The following is a 14337-nucleotide window of genomic DNA, read 5'->3' on the forward strand; positions in this document are numbered from 1 at the left end:
GATGGGGAGTTTGTAATTCTTATATCTGTCTGTTTCTGAGCTCCTCTCAGCTTAATTATGACCACAGACGACATCAAAGTTGAACGTGCCGGGAAACAAAAAGTCAATAGGAGCAAAATTTTAAATGAAACCCATGATGAAATGATTAACTCAAAATACATGTATGTAAAAAAAAAAAAAAAAAAAAAAAGTCCCCCAAGGTGGACAACCCCTTTAAGTAAAAATCTGCCCACAAACAGCAGTACGGCTAAAATAAGCAGACGATACTTGCCGTCCATTCCAGCATGCTTCTTGATGGTATACGCTTTACATTGGCTGTAGATGTTACGGTCTGTATACCACTGCAGTCAATCAATGGTCTCAGCAGCTCTTTTGTCAGATTCCGCTAAGGCCAGTGATTGTCTGCAGTGGTATACAGACTGTGGTGTCTGCAGTGTAACTGTGGGAAGCATTTGCGATGCAGCGCTGCAGTCACCTGTCTCTACAGCGCATTATTGCGGCAGCCTGGTGTGTAGAGAATGGCGGAGTGGGTTACCAGATAAGTAAGACTTACTGTCTATTAAAGCACCCCCTTATTGTCCTTTCATGAGTAACTTGTGAGGGTCCAACCCCCGAATTGCAAGCCTTCCCCCTCCTTTCTTATTGATTACTCAATGTCAGCTCCTATCCTAGTAAATGGGAGCGGAGCTGCAGTTCTCCGCCGCGGCCACTACACAGTGAGTGGAGCTGTGGAGTCTTGGGCTCTGTGCGGGGTTTACGCCCGGTTGCGTCAGAACTGAAGGGCGCGCGCGGGGGGCGGGGGAGGGTGTCTGGTGTCAAATTCCGAGGACAGAGTTATGCCAAGTCTGGAAGGGTTAATTGTTAGACTTCTTTATTAATTGACGTCACCCGTGAAACGTGCAATAGTTATAGGCTTTATTCCTTAATCAGCGGCAGCAGGACACTAAGGGGTAGATTCACACTGGGCAGATTTGTAAAAGAAAATTGCTGCCCCTGTCCCATTCATGTAAACGGAGCTTACAGAAATCCATGCCACATCTGCCACGTGTGAATATACCCCGATGTGCCCTCATGCAGGAGATCGCTTCCATTGGGGTCACACAAGTCCAGGATTATATAGGTGGAGATTTCTTCTGTCCTCCATTCCTGTCCCACCCTCGGTGTTCGGACCATCCTTGTGAGAAGTAGAGGTCTTTACTCTTTATGCAGACACCATACAAGTGTTTGGCCAACCCCCGTCATACTAACCACACGGAAGCCAAGATTTTCAAGCCTGTTCAGGGTCACACGAGGGGGCTCGTTAACAACATATTCAGCACTGAAAAAAAACAGAAGAACACATTAATCCATACATCACAATTCATGGTCTTTGTCCTTTAAGAGGATCTGTCACCAGGTCGTGACCAGTTTTTGCTCTTATTTTATTCCTGAGTCTACTGGGTGGTTGTTTTGTTTTTATTTAAATCCGCCATATGGTTCCTGAATTCTGGGCCCTTTTATCTAATGTTAATAAATATGGTCTTAACAAGGGGGTGTGGTTGGCGGGATTCCCCGGGGGCGTGGTTGGCGGGATTCCCCGGGGGCGTGGTTGGCGGGATTCCCCGGGGGCGTGGTTGGCGGGATTCCCCGGGGGCGTGGTTCGCGGGATTCCCCGGGGGCGTGGTTGGCGGGATTCCCCGGGGGCGTGGCTTGCGGGATCCTTTAGACTGCTACATGTTTGCTTTATTGGTAAACTGTGAAAATAAAAGGGCCCATATTTCTGAAACCATATGATTAAAAAAAAAAAAAAAGATACGGAATAATCTGGGGAACAGCTGCAATAAAATAACTGAAAATGGTCACTGGTGACAAGTCCTCATTAAAGGGGTAATCCGGCTCTACTGCCACCCATATCGGAGGAGGGCAGAGGCCGGTAACCTCGCTTCTACAGGTACCTGATACTCGATCATGCACCTTTGAAATTGCACATGGTCCGTCACCCCTCCCCTAAGGGGGTCCCTCAGATGGCCTCGTAATTGGCAGTGGTTAAATACCTTAATCCTAATATCCATTGTACGTTTGGGGTACGTTCACACTTAGTTTTTGGAGCAGACACTGAGCTGAAACTCCCAAGTTTTTGAGGAGTATTTTGTAGTTTTTGGTTTAAAATCTCAGCAAAAATACTCGGTTTACACACCCTTATTTTGCCACGGTACGTTGGTATTATCTGAACACTGTATGGCAGCATTAATTACATACTGTTTATTATCTTATAGCCCAGGGCATCATATCATATTAGGCATTTTAATTCTGGTTTTCTGCACGATCATAGGAACAAAACAACATCATTAATGGGAGTGCTGGATCCATTACGCACACACACCAGCAGCAGCGCCCAAAGGACTCCATTGACTATAATGAGGTCCATTGCAGTTCCACCATTTTGGGTTGGATCTGTAACAGCGGCCCCAACACTGATGTGAACAGAGCCTAAGTCTGCCCGGCCGACACACAATAGTTTCATACAAATAATCTTACAAATTATTTCCCAGCACGGTCCTTCTGACTGCTCCAAGTTGCTCCATTAAATGTGGATCAGAACATTCATCCCCAACGATTGTAGGGCCGATTTCCTTAAAATAAAAAAAGAAAAAAAAACACATGATCACGATGTAATCATTTATGGAGAAATGCAGGTCACGTTTAGATATTAAGGAGCCGATTCATCAAGGCCTATACACCAGAAAATTGGCGTAAAAGTCGCAATATTTTTGCTCGATGGGGAGTTGTGCAAATATTTAGTAACTTATGATTTTATTGTAAAGACAGGGCAATTTTTCATTTTTGCGCTTTAGATTTTTTCCTCTTTGTCCATGAGCCATAACTTTTTTTTATATATATATTTTCCATCAAACTTTTTTTGGGCGGGACAAGTTGTAGCTTTCAGATTTTACCATAATGTGAATGAAACGCAGTGCCTCCATTTGTATTTTTTGGAGATTTTTACAGGGGTGCAGAAATTGCTGTCCATAATGAAAGGGTGCAGGCACGCTCTCTTTATAAGTATATTTACCAAGAAAGTCTGTCCATCGCTAATAAAGCCGCCCACTGGACTCCTTGTGTTTCATAGTCGATAACACATTTTGGAGAACAATCCACAAAAAAAATCGGCTTCACTTTGCTTATATCCCCCAGCACAGGTTTATTTTTTTTTTTTAAAGGGATCCTTCACAATTAAGCATTGCCTATATGAAAAGTTTCCTGTAGTGCCAGAACATGAACGTGTCCAATACAAGTCTGGTAGTCTTGAACCGGGTTTGTTTCCACCAGTCCTGATCTTACTGCCTGAACCATGATATGGACCCTGGACCCTTTAACTCCAGGGTCGGGACGTCACGCACAGTCAACAGTTGCAGACAGAAGGAACAGAACTCAGAATTCCCTAAACCTTTGGACTTCAGCGTCAGTCCCTATAGTGCAATCTCTTAATATTGTTACACAAAACATGGAAGTTTTTCAGTGAAGTCAACACTCGGAGATGTTCTTGACAAAGCCATCAACTGGGAAAATAATGAGTTTATTGTTTTACAAGGACACAGCTGTGAGCGCTGACCCGCTCCATAGTCGCGGCTTCTCTTATATACAGATGTTCTGTGCACGCACCCTGAAACCGGAGACTTTGTGACTGAACTAAACTGACAACGAGGGTCCTAAGGGCAATGTCATAACTAATAAACCCCATGTTCACGGCCAAGCTCCTATTCACCCGGGGTCAGCCTGAGCCTAGCGACCCTTATTCTATTCTAACCAGAACTTTATATTGAGCTTGTACAGCTATTAAAGGGATTGTCCAGTCCTCTGATAAAGTCTGTGTGACTGCAGACCTCTGAATCCTGACAGTGTGCGGCGCGCAGGAGCCTGCAAGCGGTCACATGACGACTAGACGTGCTTGTCCTTTCTCAATATAAGTGCGCTCGGAGGACGAGTACGTCTAGTCTGACATGTTTCAAATTGCTTACATGTGGTCGCCCGTTCGCATCGGCAATACCGGAGAATTCTGACAGTCAATCAATTGTTTGTACTCCTCTCGAATTCCTAAAATCTTGACACAAATCCTTTTTGCTCATCTAAACTGTCCTTATGAAGACAGCCAACAACAGACCTTCCGGGTCGATTCCTATGGGAGAGCATGACGCTTACATGTTTGCAAATATCTCAACTGTGCAGCGAGATAAGACAGACTGCTCTCCACAGTGAGAGTGCAACATCCGTGTCTGAACACGCTCCTACTACCTACTGCGGATGCCACTCGGCGATGGTAGCAAGTTTCAGTTTAACTTTAGGATTAATGGGACTTGTTGTCCCAGTTTATCCATTTTGCTGGTTATCAGTGTAATTAGCTCTCTGTGGGAAGTCATATAGTTATAGTTTACACTTACTCTGGTTCACACCTGCTGCTCTGATCTGAATTTTTTGGTTTATTCCAGGCATAGACCTCAACTTGTGTTTTGACTACCCTTCATTCTCGGCCAGCTCGCCCCACTGACCAGCAGCCACTCCTTGGATGCAACCCAGGGGGCCCTGCATAAGTCCCAATCCCTGTATAAAGGGTAAAGGCCAGGCTCCCAGGCAGAAAGCTGTCCATGGAAGCCCTTTTAAGAGCAGCCAGCCTTCCACTAACAGTGCATTGGTGACATTGCCCCATTCTTTTTATTACCGCCACTAGAACAGGGAAGTCAAACTCAAACACACAGAGGGCCAAAATGAAAAACTTAGACAAAGTCGCAAGCCAACCAATATATAGTAAAGCGGGGCCCCGCATAGTCCTCCATACAGTATAGCGGGGCCCCGCATAGTCCTGCATACAGTATAATGGGCTCCATACAGAATAATGAACCCCACATAGTCCTCCATACAGTATAATGGGCTCCATACAGAATAACGAACCCCACATAGTCCTGCATACAGTATAAAGGGCCCCACATAGTCCTCCATACAGAATAACGAACCCCACATAGTCCTCCATACAGTATAACGGGCCCCACATAGTCCTCCATACAGTATAACGGGCCCCACATAGTCCTCCATACAGTATAACGGGCCCCACATAGTCCTCCATACAGTATAACGGGCCCCACATAGTCCTCCATACAGTATAACGGGCCCCACATAGTCCCCCATACAGTATAACGGGCCCCACATAGTCCCCCATACAGTATAACGGGCCCCACATAGTCCCCCATACAGTATAACGGGCCCCACATAGTCCCCCATACAGTATAACGGGCCCCACATAGTCCCCCATACAGTATAACGGGCCCCACATAGTCCCCCATACAGTATAACGGGCCCCACATAGTCCCCCATACAGTATAACGGGCCCCACATAGTCCTCCATACAGTATAATGGCCTCACATAGGGCTAGTGGTTCTGGTGTTGCAGGTCAAATAAAACAACTCTGGGGGCCAGATTTGGCACACAGGCCAGAGTTTGACATGTATGCTCTAGAAGCTCCAGAGGACGGCCTGTGTGGGATTTCTATAGGGGCTATATCCCATACATATGAGCTTAGTGTAGGTATGGGCTGATCACACTCTCTTAACAATGTCCTAACACTGAAAGTTGGAGCCTTTATGAATTCGGATATTATGCAACATTTTAGCACCAGAAGCAAAAACTAAACAACGCGATTGATTCTAATCAATGATGCTTTTTCCTAGTATTGGACAACCCCCGCACTGCCATGACTGACACCGTATTATTAACCATCCTCCTGGCGAGCCGGCACAGACCTGGGCTGAAATGTAATAATGGGAGATACAGTCGGCTCGGGTCCATTACCGAGAAGCCCCGAGGTGGACACCAACAGGAAGGGTCTCGAGGGACAGACGAGAGGGACAGACGAGAGGGACAGACGAGAGGGACAGACGAGAGGGACAGACGAGAGGGACAGACGAGAGGGACAGACGAGAGGGACAGACGAGAGGGACAGACGAGAGGGACAGACAAGAGGGACAGACAAGAGGGACAGACGAGCTACTAAAGAGATAGACATTTCCAATAAAGTAATAAATAGACATTGTAATGTCTGGTCTGACACTTGAATAATTATTTTCCAGGCACTGATGGCTTAAAAATAATAAACAGAGGTGTCCTCACCCTTCAGCACTCCTTATGGACCCCGGAAGTCTGGGCTGGCTCCGATAGAGGTCTGTTCCGTTAGAAAGCTACCAAGACCGCTGCAGCGCGTCATTGTTTTTCCTCTGATTATGTTCTTCTAGTCAGATGACCACTGCAGTCAGTCAATCACAAGCTGCAGCGGGGTCCTGGTAACTTCCAAAATCAGCAGGCATCATTACTGGGGCCGCCGGCACTTGGTTCTATTATTATAAACCATTGATGCCTAGAAAAAAATATAGATTTCTGTGGTGGAAAACTCTTTTAAACAGATTATTAGAATTAGATAGAGGATTTAACGAATGTGCAGCTCCATCAGCGAGGACGACTCTCTGCACAGCACTTCTCTGGGTCGTACTGCTGTGTGCACAGGACGCTGCGGTCAGCTCCCCGTATAGTCTCTGCTCCTTCCCTCCAGCACTGGAGCAGTAATGTCCTGCACATGTCATATATGCAGTATGCACAGAAATATTATATTAGCAGCTACAGAGGCTGCAGGACTCGCTGGTTTGTGTGTTATTCAGTAATAGCAGCGCCTGTTCACACTTCTTTTATTCTATTTGAAGGTGCTGGTCAGATTTTTGTAGAGAGAGATAGAGACAGAGAGAGAGATGATAGATAGATAGAAAGATAGATAGAGACCAAAACTTTGGACACACCTTCTCATTTTAAAAAATTTCTGTATTTTCATGACTATGAAAATTGTACATTCACACTGAAGGCATCAAAACTATGAATTACCACATGTGGAATTATATACTTAACAAAAAAGTGTGAAACAACTGAAAATATGTCTTATATTCTAGGTTCTTCAAAGTAGCCACCTTTTGCTTTGATGACTGCTTTGCACACTCTTGGCATTCTCTTGATGAGCTTCAAGAGGTAGTCACCGGAAATGGTCTTCCAACAATCTTGAAGGAGTTCCCAGAGATGCTTATCACTTGTTGGCCCTTTTGCCTTCACTCTGCAGTCCAGCTCACCCCAAACCATCTCGATTGGGTTCAGGTCTGGTGACTGTGGAGGCCAGGTCATCTGGCGTAGCACCCCATCACTCTCCTTCTTGGTCAAATAGCCCTTACACAGCCTGGAGGTGTGTTTGGGATCATTGTCCTGTTGAAAAATAAATGATGGTCCAACTAAACGCAGACCGGATGGAATAGCATGCCATTGCAAGATGCTGTGGTAGCCATGCTGGTTCAGTATGCCTTCAATTTTGAATAAATCCCCAACAGTGTCACCAGCAAAGCATCCCCACACCATCACACCTCCTCCTCCATGCTTCATTGTGGGAACCAGGCATGTAGAGTCCATCCGTTCACCTTTTCTGCGACGCACAAAGACACGGTGGTTGGAACCAAAGATCTCAAATTTGGACTCATCAGACCAAAGCACAGATTTCCACTGGTCTAATGTCCATTCCTTGTGTTCTTTAGCCCAAACAAGTCTCTTCTGCTTGTTGCCTGTCCTTAGCAGTAGTTTCCTAGCAGCTATTTTACCATGAAGGCCTGCTGCACAAAGTCTCCTCTTAACAGTTGTTGTAGAGATGTGTCTGCTGCTAGAACTCTGTGTGCCATTGACCTGGTCTCTTATCTGAGCTGCTGTTAACCTGCGATTTCTGAGGCTGGTGACTCGGATAAACTTATCCTCAGAAGCAGAGGTGACTCTTGGTCTTCCTTTCCTGGGGCGGGCCTCATGTGAGCCAGTTTCTTTGTAGCGCTTGATGGTTTTTGCAACTGCACTTGGGGACGCTTTCAAAGTTTGCCCAATTTTTCGCACTGACTGACCTTCATTTCTTAAAGTAATGATGGCCACTCATTTTTCTTTACTTAGCTGCTTTTTTCTTGCCATAATACAAATTCTAACAGTCTATTCAGTAGGACTATCAGCTGTGTATCCACCAGACTTCTGCACAGCACAACTGATGGTCCCAACCCCATTTATAAGGCAAGAAATCCCACTTATTAAACCTGACAGGGCACACCTGTGAAGTGAAAACCATTTCCGGTGACTACCTCTTGAAGCTCATCAAGAGAATGCCAAGAGTGTGCAAAGCAGTCATCAAAGCAAAAGGTGGCTACTTTGAAGAACCTAGAATATAAGACATATTTTCAGTTGTTTCACACTTTTTTGTTAAGTATATAATTCCACACGTGTTAATTCATAGTTTTGATGCCTTCAGTGTGAATGTACAATTTTCATAGTCAGTAAAATACAGAAAAATCATTAAATGAGAAGGTGTGTCCAAACTTTTGGTCTGTACTGTAGATAGATGGATCGAGCAGACAGTGGTTGCCGACCTCCTTTCTATATCTGTGGATAGTGTCAGCTCTGTCTTGTGTATAGCTCTCTCTCTCTCTCTCAGCAGTGCTGCTGGTGGCTGCAGCTCAGGGATGGCACACAGCATCCATCTGTCCGTGCTCTCCCCCTGTGTATAGCAGCACACGTGTGCAGCAGCAGGTATAGCCCCATTCACACATGCACAGGTCATGCGGTAAGTGAGCGCGGAATGTACCAGCAGACAATGAATGCTCCCATGTACGGCTGATGATGAGGGTGATAACAGGCGGTGCTGCAGAACACCGTGTACACTGAGCGCTCACCATGCGGATCTGGGTGCTGATCAGTATGTAGGGCATGATGATGATGATGCCGGCACCTGCTGCTCCTGTCCGGCCGCCGCCGTCGCCTCTCCGCTGTCACTGTGTCACCGCAGCCATCACCACAGCTGACCTTCGGCATCCAGACCCGCCTCCACGTCTCCACCAATAGGAGGGCGCACATGTCCGTGACGTCATGGGGGCGTCGCCCTCACATCGTTCTGTCAGGTGGAGGTGCGTGCGGCGCAGGAGGAGGAGACTGGGAGTCATCGGTGACTACACCGGCCGGGATTATCGCCGGTCACAGCACAAACATGTCCTGGAAATTATTTTTAAAGGGGTTCTCCATTTTCAAGTTTTTATTTGCAAAACTTTTCATTGATTGTATTCAAATTTTTTTACATTTAGAACCAGAACATTAAAACCCGCCCCAGGGACTACAGGGGAACATTCTCAAAATGCTCGCCTCTGGGTGTGGTTTTTGTAAGATCTGTAAATTCGTGGAACTTTCCTGGCAAAATCCAGATCTTTACTCCTGTATATTATTCCTGTAATAATAATAATCTTTATCTATATAGCACCAACATATTCTGCAGCGCTTTACAATTCAGAGGTTCATATACAACAGTCATAAGTCACATAGCTAAAGATAGTACAATAAAGCAAAAATAATGACGACCCTGCTCGTAAGAGCTTACAATCTACAATGAGGTGGGGGGGGACACAAAGTACAATGGCTTATTTACATAGAAATACCCCGAAAGTGTCAGTTACCTCTGGTGTAAAATCAACACAACGCCACTATCGATTTTTGGAACGATTGTGTGGTAATCTACAGTTCAGCTCGATTACAGCGTCAGGACTCGTTCCTTGTGTGAGGACTCGTTCCTTGTGTGAGGGCTCGTTCCTTGTGTGAGGGCTCGTTCCTTTTGTGAGGACTCGTTCCTTGTGTGAGGACTCGTTCCTTGCTTGAGGGTTCGTTCGTTGTGTGAGGGCTCGTTCCTTTTGTGAGGACTCGTTCCTTGTGTGAGGACTCGTTCCTTGCTTGAGGACTCGTTCCTTGTGTGAGGACTCGTTCCTTGTGTGAGGACTCGTTCCTTGTGTGAGGGCTCGTTCCTTGTGTGAGGACTCGTTCCTTGCTTGAGGGCTGGTTCCTTGTGTGAGGACTCGTTCCTTGTGTGAGGACTCGTTCCTTGCTTGAGGGCTCGTTCCTCACGTGAGGACTCGTTCCTTGCTTGAGGGCTTTTTCCTTGTGTGAGGACTCGTTCCTTGTGTGAGAACTCGTTCCTTGTGTGAGGACTCGTTCCTTGTGTGAGGACTCGTTTCTTGCTTGAGGGCTCGTTCCTTGTGTGAGGACTCATTCCTTGTGTGAAGACTCGTTCCTTGTGTGAGGACTCGTTCCTTGTGTGAGGGCTCGTTCCTTTTGTGAGGACTCGTTCCTTTTGTGAGGACTCGTTCCTTGTGTGAGGACTCGTTCCTTGCTTGAGGGCTGGTTCCTTGTGTGAGGACTCGTTCCTTGTGTGAGGACTCGTTCCTTGCTTGAGGGCTCGTTCCATGTGTGAGGACTCGCTCCTTGCTTGAGGACTCGTTCCTTGTGTGAGGACTCATTCCTTGTGTGAGGACTCGTTCCTTTTGTGAGGACTCGTTCCTTGTGTGAGGACTCGTTCCTTGCTTGAGGGTTCGTTCGTTGTGTGAGGGCTCGTTCCTTTTGTGAGGACTCGTTCCTTGTGTGAGGACTCGTTCCTTGCTTGAGGACTCGTTCCTTGTGTGAGGACTCGTTCCTTGTGTGAGGACTCGTTCCTTGTGTGAGGGCTCGTTCCTTGTGTGAGGACTCGTTCCTTGCTTGAGGGCTGGTTCCTTGTGTGAGGACTCGTTCCTTGTGTGAGGACTCGTTCCTTGCTTGAGGGCTCGTTCCTCACGTGAGGACTCGTTCCTTGCTTGAGGGCTTTTTCCTTGTGTGAGGACTCGTTCCTTGTGTGAGAACTCGTTCCTTGTGTGAGGACTCGTTCCTTGTGTGAGGACTCGTTTCTTGCTTGAGGGCTCGTTCCTTGTGTGAGGACTCATTCCTTGTGTGAAGACTCGTTCCTTGTGTGAGGACTCGTTCCTTGTGTGAGGGCTCGTTCCTTTTGTGAGGACTCGTTCCTTTTGTGAGGACTCGTTCCTTGTGTGAGGACTCGTTCCTTGCTTGAGGGCTGGTTCCTTGTGTGAGGACTCGTTCCTTGTGTGAGGACTCGTTCCTTGCTTGAGGGCTCGTTCCATGTGTGAGGACTCGCTCCTTGCTTGAGGACTCGTTCCTTGTGTGAGGACTCATTCCTTGTGTGAGGACTCGTTCCTTGTGTGAGGACTCGTTTCCTGTGTGAGCACTCATTCCTTGTGTGAGGGCTCGTTCCTTGTGTGAGGACTCGTTCCTTGTGTGAGGGCTCGTTTCCTGTGTGAGGACTCGTTCCTTGTGTGAGGACTCGTTGCTTGTGTGAGGACTCGTTTCCTGTGTGAGGGCTCGTTTCCTGTGTGAGGACTCGTTCCTTGTGTGAGGGCTCGTTCCTTGTGTGAGGGCTCATTCCTTGTGTGAGGACTTGTTTCCTGTGTGAGGACTCGTTCTTTGTGTGAGGGCTCGTTCCTTGTGTGAGGGCTCGTTCCTTGTGTAAGGACTCGTTACCTGTGTGAGGGCTCGTTCCTTGTGTGAGGACTCGTTCCTTGTGTGAGGACTTGTTTCCTGTGTGAGCACTCGTTCCTTGTGTGAGGGCTCGCTCCTTGTGTGAGGGCTCGCTCCTTGTGTGAGGGCTCGTTTCCTGTGTGAGGGCTGGTTCCCTGTGTGAGGGCTCGTTCCTTGTGTGAGGGCTCGTTCCTTGTGTGAGGACTCGTTCCTTGCTTGAGGGCTGGTTCCTTGTGTGAGGACTCGTTCCTTGTGTGAGGACTCGTTCCTTGCTTGAGGGCTCGTTCCTAGCTTGAGGGCTAGTTCCTTGTGTGAGGACTCATTCCTTGTTTGAGGGCTTTTTCCTTGTGTGAGGACTCGTTCCTTGTGTGAGAACTCGTTCCTTGTGTGAGGACTCGTTCCTTGTGTGAGGACTCGTTCCTTGTGTGAGGACTCGTTCCTTGTGTGAGGGCTCGTTTCCTGTGTGAGGACTCATTCCTTGTGTGAGGACTCGTTCCTTGTGTGAGGGCTCGTTTCCTGTGTGAGGACTCGTTCCTTGTGTGAGGGCTCGTTCCTTGTGTGAGGACTCGTTCCTTGTGTGAGGGCTCATTTCCTGTGTGAGGACTCGTTCCTTGTGTGAGGACTCGTTCCTTGTGTGAGGGCTCGTTCCTTGTGTAAGGGCTCGTTCCTTGTGTGAGGACTTGTTTCCTGTGTGAGGACTCGTTCTTTGTGTGAGGGCTCGTTCCTTGTGTGAGGGCTCGTTCCTTGTGTGAGGACTCGTTCCCTGTGTGAGGGCTCGTTCCTTGTGTGAGGACTCGTTCCTTGTGTGAGGACTCGTTCCCTGTGTGAGGGCTCGTTCCTTGTGTGAGGACTCGTTCCTTGTGTGAGGACTTGTTTCCTGTGTGAGGACTCGTTCCTTGTGTGAGGGCTCGTTCCTTGTGTGAGGGCTCGTTCCTTGTGTGAGGGCTCGTTTCCTGTGTGAGGGCTGGTTCCCTGTGTGAGGGCTCGTTCCTTGTGTGAGGGCTCGTTCCTTGTGTGAGGACTCGTTCCTTGCTTGAGGGGTGGTTCCTTGTGTGAGGACTCGTTCCTTGTGTGAGGACTCGTTCCTTGCTTGAGGGCTCGTTCCTTGTGTGAGGACTCGTTCCTTGCTTGAGGGCTTTTTCCTTGTGTGAGGACTCGTTCCTTGTGTGAGAACTCGTTCCTTGTGTGAGGACTCGTTCCTTGTGTGAGGACTCGTTTCTTGCTTGAGGACTCGTTCCTTGTGTGAGGACTCATTCTTTGTGTGAGGACTCGTTCCTTGTGTGAGGACTCGTTCCTTTTGTGAGGACTCGTTCCTTGTGTGAGGACTCGTTCCTTGTGTGAGGACTCGTTCCTTGTGTGAGGACTCGTTCCTTGTGTGGGAGCTCGTTCCTTGTGTGAGGACTCGTTCCTTGCTTGAGGGCTCGTTCCTTGTGTGAGGACTCGTTCCTTGCTTGAGGGCTTTTTCCTTGTGTGAGGACTCGTTCCTTGTGTGAGAATTCGTTCCTTGTGTGAGGACTCGTTCCTTGTGTGAGGACTCGTTTCTTGCTTGAGGGCTCGTTCCTTGTGTGAGGACTCATTCCTTGTGTGAGGACTCGTTCCTTGTGTGAGGACTCGTTCCTTGTGTGAGGGCTCGTTCCTTTTGTGAGGACTCGTTCCTTGTGTGAGGACTCGTTCCTTGTGTGAGGACTGGTTCCTTGCTTGAGGGCTCATTCCTTGTGTGAGGACTCGTTCCTTGCTTGAGGGCTCGTTCCTTGTGTGAGGACTCGTTCCTTGCTTAAGGGCTCGTTCCTTGTGTGAGGACTCGTTCCTTACTTGAGGGCTTTTTCCTTGTGTGAGGACTCATTCCTTGTGTGAGGACTCGTTCCTTGTGTGAGGACTCATTCCTTGTGTGAGGACTCGTTCCTTGTGTGAGAGCTCGTTCCTTGAGTGAGGACTCGTTTCTTGTGTGAGGACTCGTTCCTTGCTTGAGGGCTCGTTCCTTGTGTGAGGACTCGTTCCTTGCTTGAGGGCTTTTTCCTTGTGTGAGGACTCATTCCTTGTGTGAGGACTCGTTCCTTGCGTGAGGACTCGTTCCTTGTGTGAGGACTCGTTCCTTGTGTGAGAGCTCGTTCCTTGAGTGAGGACTCGTTTTTTGTGTGAGGACTCATTCCTTGCTTGAGGGCTCGTTCCTTGTGTGAGGACTGGTTCCTTGTGTGAGGGCTCGTTCCTTTTGTGAGGACTCGTTCCTTGTGTGAGGACTCGTTCCTTGCTTGAGGGCTCGTTCCTTGCGTGAGGACTCGTTCCTTGCTTGAGGGCTCGTTCCTTGTGTGAGGACTCGTTCCTTGTGTGAGGACTCGTTACTTGTGTGAGGGTTCGTTCCTTGTGTGAGGACTCGTTCCTTGTGTGAGGGCTCGTTTCCTGTGTGAGGGCTGGTTCCCTGTGTGAGGGCTCGTTCCTTGTGTGAGGGCTCGTTCCTTGTGTGAGGACTCGTTCCTTGCTTGAGGGGTGGTTCCTTGTGTGAGGACTCGTTCCTTGTGTGAGGACTCGTTCCTTGCTTGAGGGCTCGTTCCTTGTGTGAGGACTCGTTCCTTGCTTGAGGGCTTTTTCCTTGTGTGAGGACTCGTTCCTTGTGTGAGAACTCGTTCCTTGTGTGAGGACTCGTTCCTTGTGTGAGGACTCGTTTCTTGCTTGAGGACTCGTTCCTTGTGTGAGGACTCATTCTTTGTGTGAGGACTCGTTCCTTGTGTGAGGACTCGTTCCTTTTGTGAGGACTCGTTCCTTGTGTGAGGACTCGTTCCTTGTGTGAGGACTCGTTCCTTGTGTGGGAGCTCGTTCCTTGTGTGAGGACTCGTTCCTTGCTTGAGGGCTCGTTCCTTGTGTGAGGACTCGTTCCTTGCTTGAGGGCTTTTTCCTTGTGTGAGGACTCGTTCCTTGTGTGAGAATTCGTTCCT

At 48.1% G+C, this 14337-nt stretch overlaps 1 protein-coding gene across 1 annotated transcript; it reads right to left on the reverse strand.

Moving 5' to 3' along the window:
• Window positions 1-854: 854 nt before the first annotated feature.
• GCHFR (GTP cyclohydrolase I feedback regulator) lies at window positions 855-8946 on the reverse strand. The gene is made up of 3 exons (XM_073637570.1): window positions 8758-8946; window positions 2518-2612; window positions 855-1318 (listed from the first exon to the last, which is right to left on the reverse strand). Exons 1-3 carry the CDS (start codon window positions 8791-8793, stop codon window positions 1195-1197), a joined length of 255 nt encoding a protein of 84 aa, XP_073493671.1. The 5' UTR covers window positions 8794-8946; the 3' UTR covers window positions 855-1194.
• Between the last annotated feature and the right edge of the window lie 5391 nt (window positions 8947-14337).

The sequence above is a fragment of the Phyllobates terribilis genome, unplaced genomic scaffold, assembly GCF_046119375.1.
Source record: "Phyllobates terribilis strain yellow unplaced genomic scaffold, ASM4611937v1 Scaffold_7__3_contigs__length_470593459, whole genome shotgun sequence".
NCBI lineage: Eukaryota > Metazoa > Chordata > Amphibia > Anura > Dendrobatidae > Phyllobates > Phyllobates terribilis.

Excerpts from the sequence above, each read along its gene's own strand:
- GCHFR (XM_073637570.1), bottom strand. The coding sequence starts at position 8,793 with ATGCCCTACATACTGATCAGCACCCAGATCCGCATG. Across the intron at positions 2,613-8,757 it reads TCAGCACCCAGATCCGCATG|GAAATCGGCCCTACAATCGT; the intron begins GTGAGCGCTCAG and ends TTTTATTTTAAG. Across the intron at positions 1,319-2,517 it reads ACCGTGCTGGGAAATAATTT|TGCTGAATATGTTGTTAACG; the intron begins GTAAGATTATTT and ends GTTTTTTTTCAG.